The sequence below is a fragment of the Temnothorax nylanderi genome, unplaced genomic scaffold (genome assembly GCF_030848795.1).
Source record: "Temnothorax nylanderi isolate EJ_2023f unplaced genomic scaffold, tnyl_v1.0 TNYL_tig0640_pilon, whole genome shotgun sequence".
Taxonomy (NCBI): Eukaryota; Metazoa; Arthropoda; class Insecta; order Hymenoptera; family Formicidae; genus Temnothorax; species Temnothorax nylanderi.
Window position 1 is genome coordinate 1 of NW_027249702.1, and position 19,296 is coordinate 19,296.

General features: G+C 35.4%; 5 protein-coding genes and 1 pseudogene across 8 annotated transcripts; 4 read left to right on the top strand and 2 right to left on the bottom strand.

Annotated features, from left to right (window-relative positions):
• Positions 1-141: 141 nt before the first annotated feature.
• On the top strand, positions 142-4,366 carry LOC139784531 (DNA-directed RNA polymerase III subunit RPC2-like; annotated as a pseudogene).
• Positions 4,367-4,393: 27 nt separating this feature from the next.
• Positions 4,394-7,076, bottom strand: LOC139784521 (pyridoxal kinase-like). The gene is made up of 7 exons (XM_071723706.1): positions 6,845-7,076; positions 6,295-6,394; positions 6,070-6,213; positions 5,655-5,775; positions 5,374-5,516; positions 5,122-5,301; positions 4,394-5,055 (listed from the first exon to the last, which is right to left on the bottom strand). The coding sequence occupies exons 1-7, from the start codon at positions 6,935-6,937 to the stop codon at positions 4,946-4,948; spliced, it is 891 nt and encodes a 296-aa protein (XP_071579807.1). The 5' UTR covers positions 6,938-7,076; the 3' UTR covers positions 4,394-4,945.
• An 843-nt stretch (positions 7,077-7,919) lies between these two features.
• On the top strand, positions 7,920-11,446 carry LOC139784533 (FAST kinase domain-containing protein 4-like). Of its 2 annotated transcripts, XM_071723712.1 has the most exons (10): positions 7,920-8,078; positions 8,210-8,358; positions 8,503-8,916; positions 9,346-9,495; positions 9,566-9,811; positions 9,936-10,077; positions 10,208-10,291; positions 10,382-10,543; positions 10,862-10,940; positions 11,166-11,446. In XM_071723712.1, exons 2-10 carry the CDS (start codon positions 8,215-8,217, stop codon positions 11,395-11,397), a joined length of 1,653 nt encoding a protein of 550 aa, XP_071579813.1. In that variant the 5' UTR covers positions 7,920-8,078; positions 8,210-8,214; the 3' UTR covers positions 11,398-11,446. The 2 variants fall into 2 exon arrangements, with proteins under 2 accessions (XP_071579813.1, XP_071579814.1); XM_071723713.1 differs by having other exon boundaries at positions 7,950-8,358.
• Positions 11,447-11,600: 154 nt separating this feature from the next.
• LOC139784535 (probable NADH dehydrogenase [ubiquinone] 1 alpha subcomplex subunit 12) lies at positions 11,601-12,675 on the bottom strand. Its single transcript, XM_071723718.1, has 3 exons — positions 12,515-12,675; positions 12,214-12,296; positions 11,601-11,959 (listed from the first exon to the last, which is right to left on the bottom strand). Exons 1-3 carry the CDS (start codon positions 12,607-12,609, stop codon positions 11,718-11,720), a joined length of 420 nt encoding a protein of 139 aa, XP_071579819.1. The 5' UTR covers positions 12,610-12,675; the 3' UTR covers positions 11,601-11,717.
• Positions 12,676-12,735: 60 nt separating this feature from the next.
• LOC139784534 (NADH dehydrogenase (ubiquinone) complex I, assembly factor 6-like) lies at positions 12,736-14,805 on the top strand. 3 transcript variants are annotated; one of them, XM_071723715.1, is made up of 4 exons: positions 12,736-13,034; positions 13,409-13,631; positions 13,708-14,103; positions 14,269-14,805. In XM_071723715.1, the coding sequence occupies exons 1-4, from the start codon at positions 12,922-12,924 to the stop codon at positions 14,446-14,448; spliced, it is 912 nt and encodes a 303-aa protein (XP_071579816.1). In that variant the 5' UTR covers positions 12,736-12,921; the 3' UTR covers positions 14,449-14,805. The 3 variants fall into 3 exon arrangements, with proteins under 3 accessions (XP_071579816.1, XP_071579818.1, XP_071579815.1); XM_071723717.1 differs by lacking the exon at positions 12,736-13,034 and adding an exon at positions 13,041-13,138; XM_071723714.1 differs by lacking the exon at positions 12,736-13,034 and having other exon boundaries at positions 13,171-13,631.
• A 147-nt stretch (positions 14,806-14,952) lies between these two features.
• LOC139784536 (barrier-to-autointegration factor-like) lies at positions 14,953-17,276 on the top strand. The gene is made up of 4 exons (XM_071723719.1): positions 14,953-15,506; positions 15,613-15,735; positions 16,012-16,152; positions 16,649-17,276. Exons 3-4 carry the CDS (start codon positions 16,027-16,029, stop codon positions 16,808-16,810), a joined length of 288 nt encoding a protein of 95 aa, XP_071579820.1. The 5' UTR covers positions 14,953-15,506; positions 15,613-15,735; positions 16,012-16,026; the 3' UTR covers positions 16,811-17,276.
• Positions 17,277-19,296: the final 2,020 nt, after the last annotated feature.

The following is a 19,296-nucleotide window of genomic DNA, read 5'->3' on the forward strand; positions in this document are numbered from 1 at the left end:
GTATACAAAAGGTATGAATTCTAGAAAGATTGAGATGTAATTACTATATGTTTACTTCGATGAGTCTTCACTTTTTTCTCACGTGCTATGGATCTGCAAATAATTATTGTTAATTACTTAAATATTATAATCAGGATAAAGGAAATTAGTGGCGGCATTTCTTCGGAGAGAAAAGGTTTAGTGAAGCAGCACATAGATTCCTTTAACTATTTCATCAATGAAGAGATAAAAAACATTGTTAAGGCAAATGAAAAGATTCAGAGTGACGAAGATCCACATTTTTATCTGAAGTAAGAGCAATGCCATATACAAGATGCCAAGATGCAATTGTATCATAGACTAAACAATTTTTGTTTTCTCATATTCCAGATATTTAAACATAGGAGTAGACATCCCTGAAGTTCCAGAAACTCCTACAGTAAATCGGCCAACCACGCCACACGAATGCCGTTTAAGAGATTTAAATTATTCTGCCTCAATTTCAGTGAACATTGAATATGTAAGAAATAACGAGCGAGTAATAAGGAAAAATGTGGTCATTGGAAAGTAAGAACAATGAGAATAGAACACAGAAATAGATATAAAAAATTATTAAGATATATACTTATACATACAATTCTAAATGTTCACAGGATGCCAATAATGTTGCGCAGTTCTAACTGTGTGTTAACTAAAAAGTCTGAGGCTGAATTAGCCAAAATGAATGAATGCCCGCTTGATCCTGGCGGTTATTTCATCATAAACGGCCAGGAAAAAGTTATATTGATACAGGAACAATGATTAGGAACAGAATTATTTTAGAAGTAGACAGCAAAGACTGCGTTGTTGCGTCGTGCAACAGTTTTACCCACGACAAAAAGACCAAGACAAACGTTGTGGGTAAAGCTGGAAGATATTACTTAAGGCACAATATGTTCCAAGACGACATACTGATTACCGTCATTTTCAAAGCTATGGGCATAATAAGCGACTTGGAGATCATGCAAATGGTCGGAACGCAAGAAATATATTTGAACAAATTTGCAGCTAGCCTGGAGGATTGTCAAGAACTTGGCATCTTTTCGCAGAACCAAGCATTGAAATATCTCAATAACAAACGGCGACAGACGAGATTTCATTCCATTACAAAATTCCGTGTCACTGACGAGATGAAAGATTTATTAGCGACAACATATTGTCCCACGTACCTGTTGTCGATTTCAGTTTTAGGCCGAAGGCGCTGTATCTCGCCTTGATGATCAGAAGAGTTATAAATGCGCAGTCTGATCGCAGTCTGATCGACGACAAGGATTATTATGGTAATAAACGTCTGGAACTGGCTGGTTCCCTTCTTGCTCTCATGTTTGAGGATCTGTTTAAAAGATTCAATTGGGAGCTCAGGCAGATTGCCAATAAGAATATTCCCAAGATAAAAGCAGCACCGTTTGATATAGCTAAAAACATATGAGACAAGATCTGATTACCAATGGACTGGCTTTCGCTATCTCATCGGGTAATTGGACAATCAAGAGATTTAGAATGGAGAGACACGGTGTGACGCAGGTGTTATCGAGACTTTCATACATCTCGGCGCTTGGTATGATGACGCGAGTCCATTCCCAATTCGAGAAAACCAGGAAGGTCTCTGGTCCGCGATCGTTGCAGGGCTCGCAATGGGGCATGTTGTGCCCGAACGATACACCGGAGGGGAATCTTGTGGCTTGGTGAAGAATCTGGCTTTGAGGCTCACATCACTACGGAAGTGCCGGAGGAGCCGATAATAAAACTGATGCTTAATCTTGGTGTGGAGAACATTCACACTCTCGCTGGGGAAGAGCTAACTATGCCAAAAATATATACAGTTTTTGTGAATGGTATCATGGTAGGCATCGTGCAGAATTATCAGAGAGTGGTGCGTCAGTTCAGATTATTACGCAGGAAGGATATATTAACAGTTTCGTATCGATACATGTCCAAAATCGACATAACTGCATTCAAGTCAGTTCGACGGCGGGCGATTGTGCAGACCGTGCATCATCGTTAAGAATGGAAAATCTCTGTTAAACAGAAACACATAGAGGATCTAATCGAAATATCATAACATTTGATGATTTTATTTATTATGGTAAATAATTTACATTTGTTTTATTGCATATATATATATATATATGTATATATATATACATACATATACATACATATATACATATTTTCAGTTGTATAATTTTTCTGTCGTTTACTGCTTTTTTAGGATTGAATATTTAGATGTAAACGAAGAAAATGATAGTTTAATCGCATGTACGGAATCTGAAATCAACGACGACACAACGCATCTGGAAATCGCAGAGTTCACGGTGTTGGGAGTGTGCGCAGGATTGATACCGTACCCTCATCACAATCAGAGCCCGAGAAATACTTATCAATGTGCCATGGGTAAACAGCCATGGGGGTCATAGGATACAATCAACGTAACCGCATTGACACAGTGATGTACAATCTGGTATATCCGCAGAAACCTATAGTGAAAACTCGTGCGATCGACTTAATCAATTATGATAAATTGCCAGCCGGCGAAAATGCGATTGTCGCAGTGATGTCATATAGTGGATATGATATCGAGGATGCATTGGTTTTCAACAAAGCTTCCATTGATAGAGGATACGGGAGATGTATAGTGTATCGAAACGCGAAATGTACATTAAAGAAATATCCTAATCAAACGTACGACAGAATTATGGGGCCATCGATTGATGCTAATACTAAGAAACCTGTACCGAAGCATGAAATTCTTGACAGCGATGGGATTGTAGCGCCTGGTGAAATGGTGGAAAATAAGACTGTAAGTATCTCTTGTTTGAATGATGTTAAATATTTCATTTTATTTAATATTATTCATATGCAGATAATGGTGAACAAGTCAGTACCGGCGCCGAGTGAGAATATCGGCCCGGTGAGTTCTGGCAATGTACAAACGCAAACGGAATATCGGAACGCGGAAATCCAATTCAAAGGCTTGGTCCCAGCATATGTGGAAAAAGTTATGATATCTAGTAACGCGGAAGATGCCTTTTTAGTAAAGCTGTTACTGAGGCAAACTCGGAGACCGGAGATCGGTGATAAATTCAGTAGTCGCCACGGACAAAAGGGGGTTATAGGTATAATTATTTCGATATTTTCGCGTTATACACGATGTAAGAGAGACGTATTAATCTTCGATAATGTTTATTCAGGTTTAATCGTAGAGCAAGAAGATATGCCGTTTAATGATCAAGGCATGTGTCCCGACATAATTATGAACCCACATGGATTTCCTTCAAGAATGACTGTTGGTAAATTAATAGAGGTACTTGCAGGTAAAGCTGGTGTCGTGAATGGAAAATTCCAGGATGCAACAGGTACATCTTAAAAGATAACGACTGATCCCCATTTGATCAATTTAATCTTACTATCTATTTTCGTCTACTTTAGCGTTCGGTGGCGCTAAAGTGGAAGACCTCTGCGAAGAGTTGGCGAAGAATGGCTACAACTATTTAGGTAAAGATTTCTTTTATAACGGCATGTCTGGAAGACCGCTGATGGGATACATTTACTCTGGACCAGTAAGTTTTTTTCTCTAGAATAAAAAAAATTAGTGTTAAGAAATTTATTTTAAAAAAGAAAAGTAAATATACAATTTTATTTTTTTTATAAAGAGCAGATACATTGTTGAAAAGCGTAATTATGTTTTAAAAATTTTACTCATCTTAATTAAAATGATAACAGAATACTTTTATATAGTTATATTAAAATTTTCAAATTCTTTTATTTCCTAATAAAGTAAGGATTTATGCCTTTTCCCAGATAACTGATACAATTTATAACGTTTAACAATTGCAGATAACTAAATGAATAATATATTTTATGTTTCTCGTATGACATTTAAAATGTGATTTGTAGGTTTATTACCAAAAATTAAAACATATGGTGCAAGATAAGATGCACGCTCGTGCCAGGGGACCAAGAGTAGTCCTAACACGTCAACCAACAGAAGGGCGTTCTAGGGAAGGTGGTCTACGATTGGGTGAAATGGAGCGTGACTGTCTGATCGGTTATGGAGCTAGCATGTTATTAGTAGAGAGACTCATGATATCGAGTGATGCTTTTAAAGTCGACGTTTGTAACAAATGCGGCCTAATAGGGTACAATGGTTGGTGTCAGAGATGCAAATCAAGCTCTTCTGTCTCTACGATAATAATCCCTTATGCTTGTAAATTATTGTTCCAAGAGCTGCAATCCATGAATGTAGTACCTCGTTTGTCCCTGAAAGACTATTGTGACTGATTGTATATTATAATAGAAATAGAAATGTAATAAAAATGTAAATAAACATATTTCAATAATTTTAAAAGGATTTCAGATATATTAACAGTTTAAGTTCGGTTCACTGCATAGACACAGTGTTCAAGAGATTTCAGATTTATTTAAATACAGAGTAGAAACAATATTTGCCATGAACCTATTGCAGGTTACATATATAAATTAGTTTTATACATTTTGGAAGACGTACACGTTGGTCTTTGGGGTTTGATCATTGGAGAAACCTCCACATTATTGTAAATGCTATTTAACAAGTACTTATATAGTTTATACAGTAAGTAAATGGATTCTCAAAACCATTTACCATTTAATCTCTTTCGTTCACAACTCTCTCAACTCTTTAATTAAGCTCCTATAAACTGAGGCATGCGTAAATTGGAACCGAACCTGAAACCCACTGATTGCGAGTTGGCCGCTCCTATACCATGCCACGCGTCACATCTTAACAAGTGTTTAATTACTAAGATAACTTTACATAAACTATATATGCATATATAGTTTTATGTAACTGTACGTATATTCAAGAAAATTAACAAATATTATATATTTTTCTTTTAGTAAGCAACACTTAAGCATTTCTCTTAACTCCCCATAACATACTTTATGTATATTATAAAGATTCCGCAAGCAAACGAATTTCTGGATTTTCAATACTGTTTTTACTTTGTACGAGTCGTAATTCAATTCTTCTAGCCCGTTGTGCTTCGGTATCCGTATACACTGCAAATAATTGTGTGTGTTAACAATAATACTAAGGTATTTTCTGCGTTAAATGTCATAAATCACCTTTAGAAAATTCATACGTATTAAGCAGCACGCTATACAGAGAATTTATAGTTTTTTCCATGGTGGCTTTCATGTCACTTTGCAAGTACACATGAGCAAGAAATAGTGCGGCAAAGAGATCTCCGGAACCCGTGAAAGTTGCTGGTATTTTAGGAATGTCTACTTTCATCAACGTGTTATCTGAGAAAAAAAAATGTAATGTAAATCCACGATTATTTCGAAGTTTGTCTTATCTTGCAATGCATGATCAACCTTTCGCGGTGCTCACTACTGCTGTTAGTTTGTCACTGAGCTCAGTCGACGATACAGCTACAGTTTTTGGTCCCTTCTGATGTAACTTTTTAATCGCATTTTGCAGTTCGTTCATATTAGTGACTTTTTCATCTGTAAGTAATCTGAAAGCATAAATAAAAGCAATTCATAAGTGATCACAAGGAGAATGATTCATTTCTAAAAATTATTGACAATTTATATAATTGCAATAATGATCAATGTATTGGAACATATGTTAAAATCAATAATATCATACGTACTCTAATTCAAACTGGTTTGGAGTTACTACATCCGCCAATGGCACTACCTCCTGTTTGTAAATTTCTTTCAATGCTTCTGGGACATACATCTTGCCATTGTCGCCCATAACGGGATCGCAAACTAATATTGAACAAGTATAATAAATATGATTCATAAAAAAGAATGTAATCGCATGAAAATTACTGTTGATTTAAAGCAGAAGTCCCCAAGCTTCTTTATCAAGATAGCCATATTGAAATTTTTGTAATAACCAGAGGGCCGGAGGATAAGTGTTATCTTTGAAAATCATATAAAAACAAAGTATCTTCATTTAAAAAATTTTTAATATTGTAACGTCGAAATTTCTTGGCGGACCGGATAAAACTTCCAGTGGGGGCCGTAGATTGGGTACTCCTAATCCAAAAGATAACGTACCGTATGTAAGATTTGGAATTTTGGCTTTTAGAGTTGTGACTAGTGACGCCACTCTTTTCAGGAAAGAAGCCGAACCGATGTATCCAGTTAGTAAGTGCGTATAATTGTCCAAGCCATTTTGCGCTAGGCCATCAACTAGGTCCTCTAAGGAAGTAATTGTAATTGAGAGATATCTCATTGCTACACGAGCATTATTGCATCATCTATTTCCCATTAAGGTCTTACCTAAATCTTTATCATTGAGTACTTGGCCTTTAAATGCTTTATAACCAGTATGATTGGACAATTGTACAGAGTTAATCGCATCAACCTCAAAGCCTAATAGCTAATGAAAAATTGATCTCTTAATTCACTTGGTGTTTCGTCAAGTATGTGAGATGTTTAGTCAATTGTTACTTATATATATACTAAAAATTGAAGCTAAATTCAAGCTAAATTCAAGCTGTTCTAGAGGCAGCAGATTATCGAAAACAAACCAGCATCGGCAAGAATTATATTTAAATCAAAAAATATCTCAGAATGATAAGATAAGTTAATGACTAATATAAGATAAGTCCGTCGTTGTATGTCTGGAATCTTATCTCTAATGTTCTATATGCCTTCGCGATGATCAATCATGATTGATCATGATCAACGCAAGAAGGAATCCATCGACGTCGGATTATCGAGGTTTCGTTGCTAAAAATTCGCGGATTGAAGAGGGGGGGGGGGGGGGGTAATGATCGACGTCGAGAGGAATTCAAGGATAGTCACGAGATCTCCACGTAGAAATCACCTGCAACGGAAAAGTAGCGCTCTTGTTGCCGACGTATCCTGATACTACGTGGCTCTGGATCGAGAGGATGCGCGGTGTCTTCGCGGAGCACATGATTGCAGATCAGTTGATTTACGCCTGCGGATACACTTCCCTCGTTGACACACTTGCCGCGATCCACGTCAGCTGGTTAAACTTGTGCAGCCGTGAGCCGGCACTTGCTGCTGCGCGCTACCGAATGACTCCAAGTGCTTGAAGTTGGCGGTATTGGCGGCTGGCGCTTATGCAACCTGTTTACCGAACAGTGCAGTGACCTGACGATAGCGGGCCCCAAATTCTCAGATTTCTAAAATAAGCTCTAAAATAAGCTCTTTATGACTGCACTACATTGTACTTTATTCACTTAAAATGAAATGGATATATGTATAACATATTGGAGAGAAAAAGTTGAAAAGTTCAGCTACAAAGAACAACCAAGAAAATCGTAGACATATTTTCTTATGTGTAACATCTATTTATTTCTTCAAAAAACATAATTTAATTACTATTAAAATTATTATGAAAGTATTTATATTATATTTATTAAATATTATGTAATATTATATGTGTTATATTTGTTTCATTTTGCAAATGTAAAAAATTACAGCAGAAATAAACTTCATGAAAAATTTTCTTGTCAAGCTTCCTCGCAGAGAAACATATAATAATGAAGATATAATAATAAAGACATTATACATAATTATAAATAAAGATATAATGAAGTAATAAGGAAATTTCTTAAAGAAAGAGAGTGAATATTTGAGATATATGTATATTTTTCAAATCTTCTTTAAATCTAAAATCTTTAAAATCTTTATACCTTTTAATTTATTTTTATTAATTTTGCTTTTCAAATTTAAAGATTATATAACATATGTTATCGAATTATTTTGTAAAATCAAAATCTTATTATTACAAGATTTACAAGATTTTATTATTATTAGCTTATCGACTGAAATTGTATTTTCTTTAACATTTTCAAAATAAACTGAAAGATTCCGCTGAAAGACGATGGCGCGTCTGTACGATTTTTATTTCGAGCTGCACGTTCGCGCGTTGCCACTGCTACCACGTCTAAACTTCTCTGCATCTATGATCATTGATCATATGCATGGTGATCGTCTAACCTAAAATGCGCACCTCATGCACCAGAGATAATTCACAATAACCGTCTATTTTCGCGGTAACGCTATTTTTCCTCGCACCCGCTCGTAACGTAAGTCGTCCACGGGTAACGTAGGTCGTGCCACCGTCGTTTTTACACGAGTGTCGCGAGATCGACGGGCGTGAACCGTCGTCGCGACGTGCCCCCGATCGCGGGCAATTACATAAATAACCGTTTTACAGACTTAATGACAATGCTGCAGTTCAGCGCGATGCTGTGCACAGCGACCGCCAGGCTCGCGCCTCGCTCGTCCTGGCGTTTCACCGCTCTCGTGGCCTGCAACTCCAGCACGGCGGTTACCGGCGAGCAACCCGCCGCTGCGTCGGTGAACGTAAGTGCAATTGACAGCGACCTAATCGCTTCTTTTCTACGATAAACTTAAAGCTCTGATAACAATCTTTCTTGTTCTATGTGTACTTTAATGTTTGACTCGCAATCTTTCGGCAAGAAAGATTATCAGCTGTTTATTTTGTAGGAGGACAACAGTGTTAAGTTCTCAAAAACGCAAGCGGTCTTGCAGAAGGAAGAGGAGCAGAAGCCTAAAGAGACCGGTATCCAGACGAAACCTCATACAGAGGGAAAGAGCAGTAGGGAGAAATGGTCGAATGAAAATGATACAATATTTTTCAAACAATTTCAAGCGGCCAAGTCTGTAAACGACTTGCTGGATTTGGCAGTATTACCAACTCTGTCTATAACTAATGCCCTGAAGCTGATATCGAGCATAACTAATCAGATAAACAGCGGGAAATCGCAGATGGTAGACATCGAGACTGACGAGAGATTTATTCACCTCAGGAAGCTAGTTAAGAACAGTGGTGAGAAAACTCGTGAGGCATCGAACAATCTGTCGAAATACTCCCAGTTATCTACACCTTCAATGATTGCAGTGAGTATGATATTGTACATTTTTAACACTGCGCGGACACCGCGGGCCTTTTAAGACACAGTCACTTTTTTATTTGTGATTCCCACGGGAATGGGGAAAAAAATTGCAACAGTTCCGGCCTATGTAAGTATAGAAATCACTTTTTGAAACTTAAAGATAATACCTACATGAATTTTTATAGATTTTTTGTAACATAGAAACGCTTTCAAAAACACTTTGGACTTAAAAGTCCCAGGGTGTCCAGGTGAGTGCTCCAAAAACATTGCGTCCGCGCAGTATTAATATGTGTAAACATTGATGTATTTTTATACGAGTGTTCATGCCTGCAATGTATTTGCAGTTATCCACACCTGCTATAATTGCACTAAGTATGATGTTTGTGTATTGAATATATACATATATGCATTCACGTATTTTTATGTAATAAAGGTGATAGCGTCGTTAAGAGAACAAGGAAAGAGAAATACTCCGCTATTAAAGATGTTGTCGTACAATATTGTCAAATACAACATAGAGCTGGATTTGAAGCAATGTGCGACTTTGTTATACAGCATGGCCGTACTTAATTTTCGAGACAAGGTACGCAACACCATTGCATTATATTGATCTGAAAGAAAGTTGTCTTTTGTAAATGACATGTCTCGAATAGGTCTTGTTGGAAAAAATCACATCTGACTTACTAGCGTGTATACCAAACAGCAAAAACGCTGCTATAAACAAATCCATAATAACGTCACTGGGATTTCTGCGTTACAAGAATGTGAATGTACTCGATGCATTCTGCGACACGTTCTTTAAGAAATCAATGGATTACACATTGCTGGATTATTCATCAATACTACAAACGTTTGCGGCTCTACAATATAAATCGCAGAAAGCAAATTCATTTATCGAGGTATAGCGAGAGAATTTCACGATGTTTCCATCTTTATTTTAAACATTTGTTTGACACCGTAAGAAAATTATATTTTCTTTGATATAGATATATATACATGTTTACTAATTATTTTTGTGACCAGAAATTTGCAGACCACGCAAACCCCTTTCAAGTGTCTTGGACTGAATGGTTGGATATTGTTTGGTCCTTAGCAGTTTTAGATGCAGTGACACCGCAACACGTAAGATCCGTGCTGGAGCCTGCATTTATAGAAAATTTAACCGGTTTGTATCTGTTGTTAATGTATCTAATTAATATAATTAATTAATCTAATTAATGTAAATAATGTATCTAAGGTTTATTGTCATCTTATTGTATTAATAATATTAATTTCGTATTATATGATTTATACAGCCTCTAACCAGCTAAATATATCAAAGGTATTAAAATTATTAAATATCAACGCCGTTGCACAATTTGTACTGACGAATTATAAAGGTATACATTAGGAGACATTTATTATTATACTTTTATATTTATTAGTATACTTTTAACAATTCTAGGCATTATTATTGTTTTAAATTGCAGGACCTCTTTTAAAGGAAGACTCAGAATTTAATAATGTATCTATAGTTAGATCAAAGGAAAAACAAATGTACATAAATGCGTTGTTGGAAACACTAACGGAAACATTACTGTCTTCATCCTATTTTAAAACAAATTTTGATACAGGCATGGGCTTCTCGTTAGGTAAGTTATTTAAATAAAATAATACCGGTATAATCTCGTAGAATTTGATTTTGAAATTGCAAATGCGTGAAAACGAATATTATATTAAATGTAAATATTATGTTAAATATTAAATGTTGTGAATATTATGTTAAATGTTTAATTTATTCGTAAATAAACACGACGATCATTATTGCATTGATATCTAAATAAACTCGGCGAAGTTATATACTGGTATTAATCCATTCTTTTTCACAAAAGAAAATTTAGAGTAAGTAAAATATAGGTATTGCATTAATCTTATCGAGTAAAAAAAAGTACTTGATTCTGTATTTTTAGATGCGGAATATCGCATAAATGATCAACATAGGCTTGTAAAAGTGGAAGATTGGAATGAACAGTCGAATAATGTACGAAGGTACGTCCACATGTTATTAAATCGTCCAATAAAAAGAGTGTAGTGCATTAATTTTGTTTTTAAGAGAGTATATTAGTAAAAGTTAGAGTATTAGTAAAAATTATTCTGTAATTCAGTAAAACTTAGTTAAGATGTAATTTTATTTATTTCCAAATAATAGAAAATTTAATAGTTTCAACACTGAAATATAAATGCGAAATTTATAATCATGTATAACCATTTCAGGATAGCAATAATGGTGCACGATTACCGTGATTATTGCATAGGACAGAACGATCTCGTAGGATCGACATATTTATACACACAATTATTAAAAGCCAGAGGATACAACCTCATACAACTTTCTTATGAAAACTTCAGTGTACAGGACAATATAAAAAAAAGGGTCAATTACTTGAAGCAATGCATGAACAGTGTACAGGAAGTGACGTCAGTAAAACAAACAAATTCAATATAGTGCAGTGTTGGCTTAGTCCAATAAAATCCAAATAAATATTTAAAAAGAATGTATAAATAGACGCTTTCATTGTTCCTTATATATTCCAAATTTGGAAATTAATTAAATGTTATTGCTTAGTTACTAAATCAGATTTCATTTTATTACCGCATTATCATGCCACAAACCAGTGGGGAAAAAGGACAAAAAACCATCCCTTTAAATACCTACAATCTTTTTATCTTGATAGTCACTTTATTTACATTGAATAATATTTTATTTCACTATCACTTATGAATTAACTACTTTACTCTTTATGTTTCACTGCTGTTCCAAGCTTATTACTGTGGTGGCCGCCAAGGTTCGATCTTTGGTCTCGTGGTGCTGTAGGGCATGTAAGCTTGATTAGTGCCACTCATATTTTGTTGATGATCCAACATCCATTTGTACTTTGGACGAGATGGATCTTTGTGCGGCGGCAAATCTGTCTTGTGGTGCAACCAACCAAACCATTCAGGTGGGACTTGCGAGCCGTCATAATTAAGTCCAACTCTCTCTGCGTATATCACCCATCTGTTACGTCCTGTTAAGATTATTGAATAAGCACAATGTTAATCCTTTGTATCTTTTGCCGTCATTCGCTTTCAGGTATTCAAGGTTTGTAAAAGCAATTTAATGTCACACGCGCACACACACATATATATAGACATTCCTACTCGTATTAGAGTATGAATAAACTCTAATATGAGTATGAATATCTGTATACATGTGACATCGAGTTGCTTTTACAAATCTTAAATTCGTATTTATGCCATACTAGTGTACTTAATAACTCACCTACGAAGTACATATTATTTTCGTAATATCGATTTCCATATTTGTCTTCTCCAACCAAGGTACCGCTCTTCAGCTCATCCACCCTGTCAAATCAGTTTGTATTGACAATGTTACTTGCGAGATCAAATTGACACGCTGCAAAATACTTTATGCAAAAGCACGATGACAGTAAAGTTTGAACAAGTTACAAGCTCAAGGAGCAAATGCAGAGCCGAGTTACACAATGCTGGCAGTAGTGAAAAGCCGTAATATCTTGAAACATTCGCCGTATCGTTAATATAACGTATGACTGCACAATAACCTGAACATTGTCTTGATGGAGCCGATAATACCACCGTGGTCGCGTACCGTGCGGAATAACGTCGCGACTTTATCCAACCCTAATAACTTTGCCATGTTTACTTCTGCGAGTAAAGTGGAGTAAAGCGTGAAGTTAGGCAAGGTCAATCCGGTAGTGTCGCCAATATTTAAATCTAGGAACTTCAAGAAAATATATTGGAGTAATTTTGTTGTCAAGCGTGCTCTCTAGTAATCTTGATTATTTTGAACACAGATGGTTTATAGGTTACCTCGAATGTTTTTATTCAAAATTGTAGCGAATTGCAACGAAATATTACGTCACGATAGACAATTTTATTATTCGATGTCATTCCCGTCGTGCGATTATTTACATCGCTAGATTCAGCACAAATTTTTAGACTAAAAAGGATGAATAAACTGTCGATTATCGAGCGAAATGTGCGATCGCAGTTGCGACGTATGAACACGAGTGGTGCGAGACAAAAACAAACCCCGACCGAGTATTGTTTGCAGCTGGTTAGGTACTTGCCTTCGCTATGTTAAACCGGGGCTGCAGAAGTATAAACAAGAATTGTACAATCATATTTATATCATATACGTACATATTACAATATTCTTACAACCAGTATGTAATATAATATTGTTAGTATATCCCAGATATTATAACGTTGCGTTGACTTGACATATCTAAATAAATTTAGGTTTTTCAAAATTTCTAATTTCCTGAGGAATGGAGATTGAATTAAATGCACCTTCTACATTTCTGTGGAATAAAACAAAAATTTCTTGCAGAATACGTCAAAGTAATCGTGCTAAAAATTTGTGGAACAGTATTAGGGAAAGGTACTCCAACAAGATTCGCTCAAAGTCGTGCTTATACATATTGTCTTTCTAGGAACAACGATTATGAGAACTTTCTGTGCACGCTATTGCTTCCACGTGGTATTAAATCAGCGGCGTTTGCTGTACGAGCATTCAATGTCGAAGTGGCACAAGTGGAGGATCAAGTGAGGGACAGTAGGATAGGCGCTATGCGATTACAGTTTTGGACAGACGCCCTGAACGGAATTTATAACGATAATCCGCCGAGGAGTCCCGTGGCGTTGGAGTTACACAGGGTAGATGAACAGAACGCATTGCGATACGCATTTGCATGACTGTTGCTGGATATCAGAGGTCTTCCGCATCTTGCAGATCCTTCAACGGCACAAGCTATCTAAACGCTATTTCAAGCGCTTGATTGACGCTCGCTTGAACAAACTAAGCGGCTCGATATTCGTGGACCTGGAGTCGCTCGAGAGGTATTGCGACTATACCACATCGTCGATCTATTATTTGTTATTAGAAGCACAGGGCACGGCGAGCGTCAACGCCGACCACGCGGCCAGCCACTTCGGCAAGGCGTACGGCCTGGTCACCTTGATACGTTCCGTGCCGTATAACGCCCGGAAACGAGTAATGGTATTGCCGCAGGATATTCTGCTGAAAAACGGCGTCTCCTCCGAGTCCATCTTTCAGGGACAGTCGAGCGCTGGATTTCAAGACGCTGTACTCGAAGTCGCGTCTTGCGCCAAGCAGCATCTGAAAGTGGTACCTACTGTTATAATAGATAATAGCATTCTTGTCTGGGGTTTGACTAATAACAAGTCAATCTGCATCCTCCGGCTTGCAGTTTGCATGTTTTTACTTTTCGCATCTAGCTGAAAAAGTTGGGAAAGTTCTCGACTTACACGACATTACCTTTCTTTGTTTTAGGCGACGTCGCTTAAAAAGAAGGCAGGGAAAGATCTCAACGTGATATTTCTACCGACAGTCTGTGTGGAGAATTATTTAGAGGCACTAAGGAAAGTAGATTTCAATGTTTTCCATTCGACGCTACAGAAAAGAAACGGCATTCTCCCGTTACAGTTACTGTGGAGAAAAATGTGGTCTTAGGGTGACTTTGACCAAATTCCGATTAATTTAATTAATGATTGATTGAAGAATTGTTGCAAGATTTCTAACTGTATAATTTTCGTTGTCCTTAATTTAATCTTTCTTTTCATTAAACAACAAAGAAGTTTATTTTATTCTATCCCTGTTAAAAATTATAAAATACTCGCACTATTTTATTAACATAGAGTTATTAAATTTTTGTTTTTTAAAATGAAACAAAAGATTGGATTGGTGACAACCAACTATACAGTTAGAAATAGTTTTAAGCAATTCTGCCGATTGAATTAATTGCCAATTAAGTTAATGGGAGTTTGATTGAAGTCGCCCTTAGTGATTAAACTTTGAGATATCGTTTAATGTGTTTTATTCATTTATAATCCTGCCTCTGTCTAAGTTGCTTTGAAAAATTTCAGATCGGAGAAAATTTTTTTTCAAATATTGCATCTGCGGTAATGGATGAAGTTTATACGTGTATCTGGCTTACAATTTCTATCTGCAAGAATAAGCACAGGTTTCATTTTTACAGATATAATTTTGACTGTGGAGACGCTAAAAATGTAAAATGAAAATTACGGTCGAGTTTTGGCTTTTTCAATAGCGTCGCGCGACCACGTCCATTCACGTGATTCACGTGACGAGTAAAAAAAAATTGATATTTCGCTCTACTCGATATACCTATTCCACGTTCGATGAAGGCATTAAGATCTGTTCGTGTTTTCTGCACTTTTTGCACTTATAGAATCTTCGCTTTCTCTTTCTCCAACGTGCAATGTATATTTATCTCGTTTCAAGTGCAGGAAATTTTTAGAATTTTAACCAACCACAAACACGACAAATCTGTTGACGCAGCGTAAGCAGAGAGACGATTGCACTGTCTGCATTGAGACCAATTAAATTCATTGCGTCAATGCAACTGAAAATTAAGACACATGCCTTACGGCCTCTGAAATACGGCCGTTATTGTCCTCTGAAAGGAGCCAATATAAATTAAAGAAGAAAAGAAGTTCTGGCCATATAAGAGCAGTACTGCTCAAAGGCCATATTACAAAGAAGAAGGAGTAAGTAGAGAGACGCTTGGTCTTATCTGGTCTTATCCATATACTGTGGCATTGACGAGGAAGCGGTTTTTGATTACATTAAAAATTTGTGAATAATTTCCGGTAGATCAGATTGCGTCTTATCTGCACGAAGTGGCGTTCGAAGAATTCTGAATTCCGCACTCTCAAAACTTGTTTTGCCCCGCGACGGTCGCGATATACAATCAAGGAAGAATCTCACAGGTCACAGGTAATGGGTCATTCGTGTCTTATTTGTTTTTATATTTCTGATTGTTAAGCTTGCCCATTGTTTGTTGCCCACTTTTCCAACCCATTTCGTTTGTTCCCGGCGAGTTTTGTACGAAATATTTTCGTAAATTACGTTAAACAACAGATACTTCATTGCGTTAAGGTTATGAAGCAACAGTGCAATTAGTGATGAATTGGTAGAGTGGTTTCTTGCTTAACGCAGACTGAACGCTTCGCTTAATGACGGATTGGAAAATGAAAGTTTTCGTTTTTACAGATCAAAATATTCAAAATGTCGAGTACATCGCAGAAGCATAGGAACTTCGTGGCCGAGCCGATGGGTGATAAGCCTGTGACTGAGCTCGCTGGTGTCGGGGAAGTTCTTGGAAAGAGATTAGAATCCGCAGGTTTTGATAAGGTGAATATATATTTGTATACACTTGTGTGTATATTTATAATTTTACTTAAAATATTTCGTATTCATGAAGTCATTCTTAGAATCATGATATAAAAATACAGGGAATACCGAGATTGATCTAATTATCTTATCCAGCAGTGTCTTATCTGCGGTGTTTTGATAAGTTATTAATTATATGGTGAGAAATCTTGCTATAAACAATTCTACTGATATAAGCAATTGAACTGATCACCAATTAATTTAATAGAAATTTGATCAAAGTTACTCTTAGTACCTTATATTTTAATCAAAAGAGTTGTTCCAATATTTATAACAATTTTTATTTAGGGACATAAAATTATTGCGCTAAAATTATTATAAAATTATTCTGATTTACTTAAATTTAAATTGAACCGAAAGAGAATAATACACAATTTTTTATGATTAATTATTATACAATTTCTTATGAGCCTCTTTATTGAACATGAGTTAATGATTATGACTTTTTGTTATATAGGCGTATGTGGTTCTAGGGCAGTACTTAGTGCTAAAGAAGAATAAGGAGTTATTTCAAGAATGGATGAAGGATGCGTGCTCGGCGAACTCAAAACAGTCAACAGATTGTTACCAATGTCTCACCGATTGGTGCGAAGAATTTTGTAAAGTAGCTGTGACATAGATTCTCGACTTCAATGTCAATGTCTTTTAAGGGCGCAAAGAATTAACTATAAAGTTGTATAACATACGTAAAATATAAAATATATTTTAATACTTATATTTTAAACATATCTTGCTTAAAACTTCAAATAGTGAAATTTTTATTCCTGCAAACTTAATAGTCATAGTCGCATATATCGCATTTTCAAATTTATTTCATAATTTGAAAACATTCGTTTCATGTTGTATTTATTTTGCAATAATATACATAATAATAAATTAATAATATAATGTAAAATAAATTCGAAATTTTTGTACACAATTAAGATACACATTATTGAAAGAAAACTGTTACACTTTAATCAATACAAATGTTACAAAAGAATGTGCAGTCTTAGGTATAAGAACGTTAACAACCCTAAAAGTATAAATGTAATATTTATGTAAACGTCACAGAGGAAATAAAAGCAAGGTTTATTCTCTAATAATGTTCTGGTTGAAAAATATCAATCTGATTGATTAAACAAAATATATTTGAGATACAGTTAAAAAAAAGTAGGTATGTACATACAATTGCTTCGCATATAATTTCAGACTACCTCATTATTACATTTAAAATTTTTTCCTCTTCCTATTGTTTTATTTCTTTTATCTACCCTTTTTTCCTCGAGAATAAAGAGTTGCGAGAAAGAAGAGTTGAAATTAAAGATGTCTTGAATGAATTGAGGATTAGGAGTAGCAAATTTTGATTGTCGGAACTTTAATCGAGTAACTTTATCAATATTTTTCTTGATATCTCTGATGATTTTTTTAGAATCTTGGAGGAAACAAATGATTTAAAGCGTAGATTTTCCTTTGTTCTGATTGGTTTATCGAACGCTTTAAAGTATTTATAGCGCTAGCCTTGGATGTGTGTGATTCACACTTTTGAAATATCGGTGCGTTCCGAAACTTACTCGAAACTACCTCAATCTTTCTGCAGCCAATCACCTTCTGCTCTTCCGGAAATAATAATGATGGTGGAAGGAGAATAAGGTGTTATGTGCTCTTGCGCATTCTTCTCATAACCAAGTGGTCGCGTTCAGCAGACCAACAATGCGGTCCACTTGACGCTACAAATGCTTTGGAGCGTTCTTCTTCTCCTTCTTCTTCATTGAAAGAAAAGAGAAGAGGCATGCTTTCGAAGCATTTGTAGCGTCAAGTGGACCGCAGCCCAAGGCTGCGTTCGGAGAGCGCGTATTAGCGCTATTTGCTTATTCTATCCTTGTCTACACTTGATGAGCGATTAAAGAATAGATGATACAATAGCGCTAATAGTTGCTTTCCATTTACATCAAAACTCAGATAAATCTCACTTCTGTCTTTCTTCAACATTCATGAAAGCAACTAATAGCGCGCTCCCCGAACGCAGCCCTAGTCGCTCAGTAGCAGTCGAACGCTGATTGGCTCTTACTTTTAGAACCAACCAATCAACGCAGTGTGTTGATAAGACGAACTCAACAGTTGTGTCTGCGAACGCGCCCAATGAGTGTATTCGAACAAGCAGGAGACATATTGATTTATTGGCCAATAGAATTAAGACCGCAATTTTTACATCAGATTCAAATTCTTTTTCTGTTCTATATATAGGTAATTCAATTTTATTTCATGTAATTAATCTATTTAGTAAAAAAATGGTAAAAATTATATATAAAGAAATATTAAAATAAATGTAAAATAAATGTAAAGAAGTGTGAATTGAACAATATATAGATGTATGACAAAAAGTAATAATTTTCTGAAGTTTTAAAAATATTGTGGATATAAGCAATGTCAATACATAATAAACATTTTATTTTAATAACACGAGAAGTTGTGCTCAAGAAACTTATTATTGAATAGTATACAACAAATTAATATGTAAAATAAACATAGCACGCTAGTATTACAGGTTTCAATACATAAATGAAACTTTTTTTGTACAAACGTTTGTCTTTTACATAAGACACTAATTTCTTATTAATTTAAACATGAGCCATGAAAATTCCTTCTTTCCCAGTTCCTAAGTGTGGATAATCCTGGTAGCGGGTAGTGTTTTTCTTTTAAAAAGCGATATGCTCCTGGGCTTATGTTTCTAAGGTTATTGCAGCAGATATGTCTTCAGGACCCATTTTGCATTGTTTTTTCCATTACTTATTAAAACGTCAATTTGTTTCGGAGTGAATATCTTTTGAGCACATATGGACATTTTCTTTTATTACATGTTTCGTAACTATCAATTTTTCTCTTTCTAACCGTTCTACTTTTCTTTTAAGTAAATAGGTATTTCTTTATTTGCTTTTATAGTTTTTCTTTTAATAACTTACGAATTTCTTGATATCTAAAAAAATATTCTTCATTTGAAAAATTTTGCAATATGCAATAAAATATTTTTACGTCAGAAAATTACTTGAAGTTTACTAGGATATCTATATTTTTAAGTCTGATATTTTATAATCATACAGACAATTAATTTTGTTTACCTTAGCT

What these genes read in the sequence shown, in the direction of transcription:
- LOC139784536 (XM_071723719.1), top strand. Translation starts at nt 16,027, where the DNA reads ATGTCGAGTACATCGCAGAAGCATAGGAACTTCGTGGCCGAGCCGATG. An exon ending in AATCCGCAGGTTTTGATAAG is followed by an intron (nt 16,153 to 16,648) that starts GTGAATATATAT and finishes TTTGTTATATAG; the next exon opens with GCGTATGTGGTTCTAGGGCA.
- LOC139784534 (XM_071723714.1), top strand. Translation starts at nt 13,260, where the DNA reads ATGCACCTTCTACATTTCTGTGGAATAAAACAAAAATTTCTTGCAGAA. An exon ending in TGGCGTTGGAGTTACACAGG is followed by an intron (nt 13,632 to 13,707) that starts GTAGATGAACAG and finishes CGCATCTTGCAG; the next exon opens with ATCCTTCAACGGCACAAGCT. An exon ending in CCAAGCAGCATCTGAAAGTG is followed by an intron (nt 14,104 to 14,268) that starts GTACCTACTGTT and finishes TCTTTGTTTTAG; the next exon opens with GCGACGTCGCTTAAAAAGAA.
- LOC139784535 (XM_071723718.1), bottom strand. Translation starts at nt 12,609, where the DNA reads ATGGCAAAGTTATTAGGGTTGGATAAAGTCGCGACGTTATTCCGCACG. An exon ending in TCCATCAAGACAATGTTCAG is followed by an intron (nt 12,297 to 12,514) that starts GTTATTGTGCAG and finishes CTGATTTGACAG; the next exon opens with GGTGGATGAGCTGAAGAGCG. An exon ending in AAATAATATGTACTTCGTAG is followed by an intron (nt 11,960 to 12,213) that starts GTGAGTTATTAA and finishes TAATCTTAACAG; the next exon opens with GACGTAACAGATGGGTGATA.
- LOC139784533 (XM_071723712.1), top strand. Translation starts at nt 8,215, where the DNA reads ATGACAATGCTGCAGTTCAGCGCGATGCTGTGCACAGCGACCGCCAGG. An exon ending in CCGCCGCTGCGTCGGTGAAC is followed by an intron (nt 8,359 to 8,502) that starts GTAAGTGCAATT and finishes TTTATTTTGTAG; the next exon opens with GAGGACAACAGTGTTAAGTT. An exon ending in AGGCATGGGCTTCTCGTTAG is followed by an intron (nt 10,544 to 10,861) that starts GTAAGTTATTTA and finishes CTGTATTTTTAG; the next exon opens with ATGCGGAATATCGCATAAAT.
- LOC139784521 (XM_071723706.1), bottom strand. Translation starts at nt 6,937, where the DNA reads ATGTGCTCCGCGAAGACACCGCGCATCCTCTCGATCCAGAGCCACGTA. An exon ending in CCAAACCAGTTTGAATTAGA is followed by an intron (nt 5,517 to 5,654) that starts GTACGTATGATA and finishes TTATGCTTTCAG; the next exon opens with ATTACTTACAGATGAAAAAG. An exon ending in AGTAGTGAGCACCGCGAAAG is followed by an intron (nt 5,302 to 5,373) that starts GTTGATCATGCA and finishes TTTTTTTCTCAG; the next exon opens with ATAACACGTTGATGAAAGTA.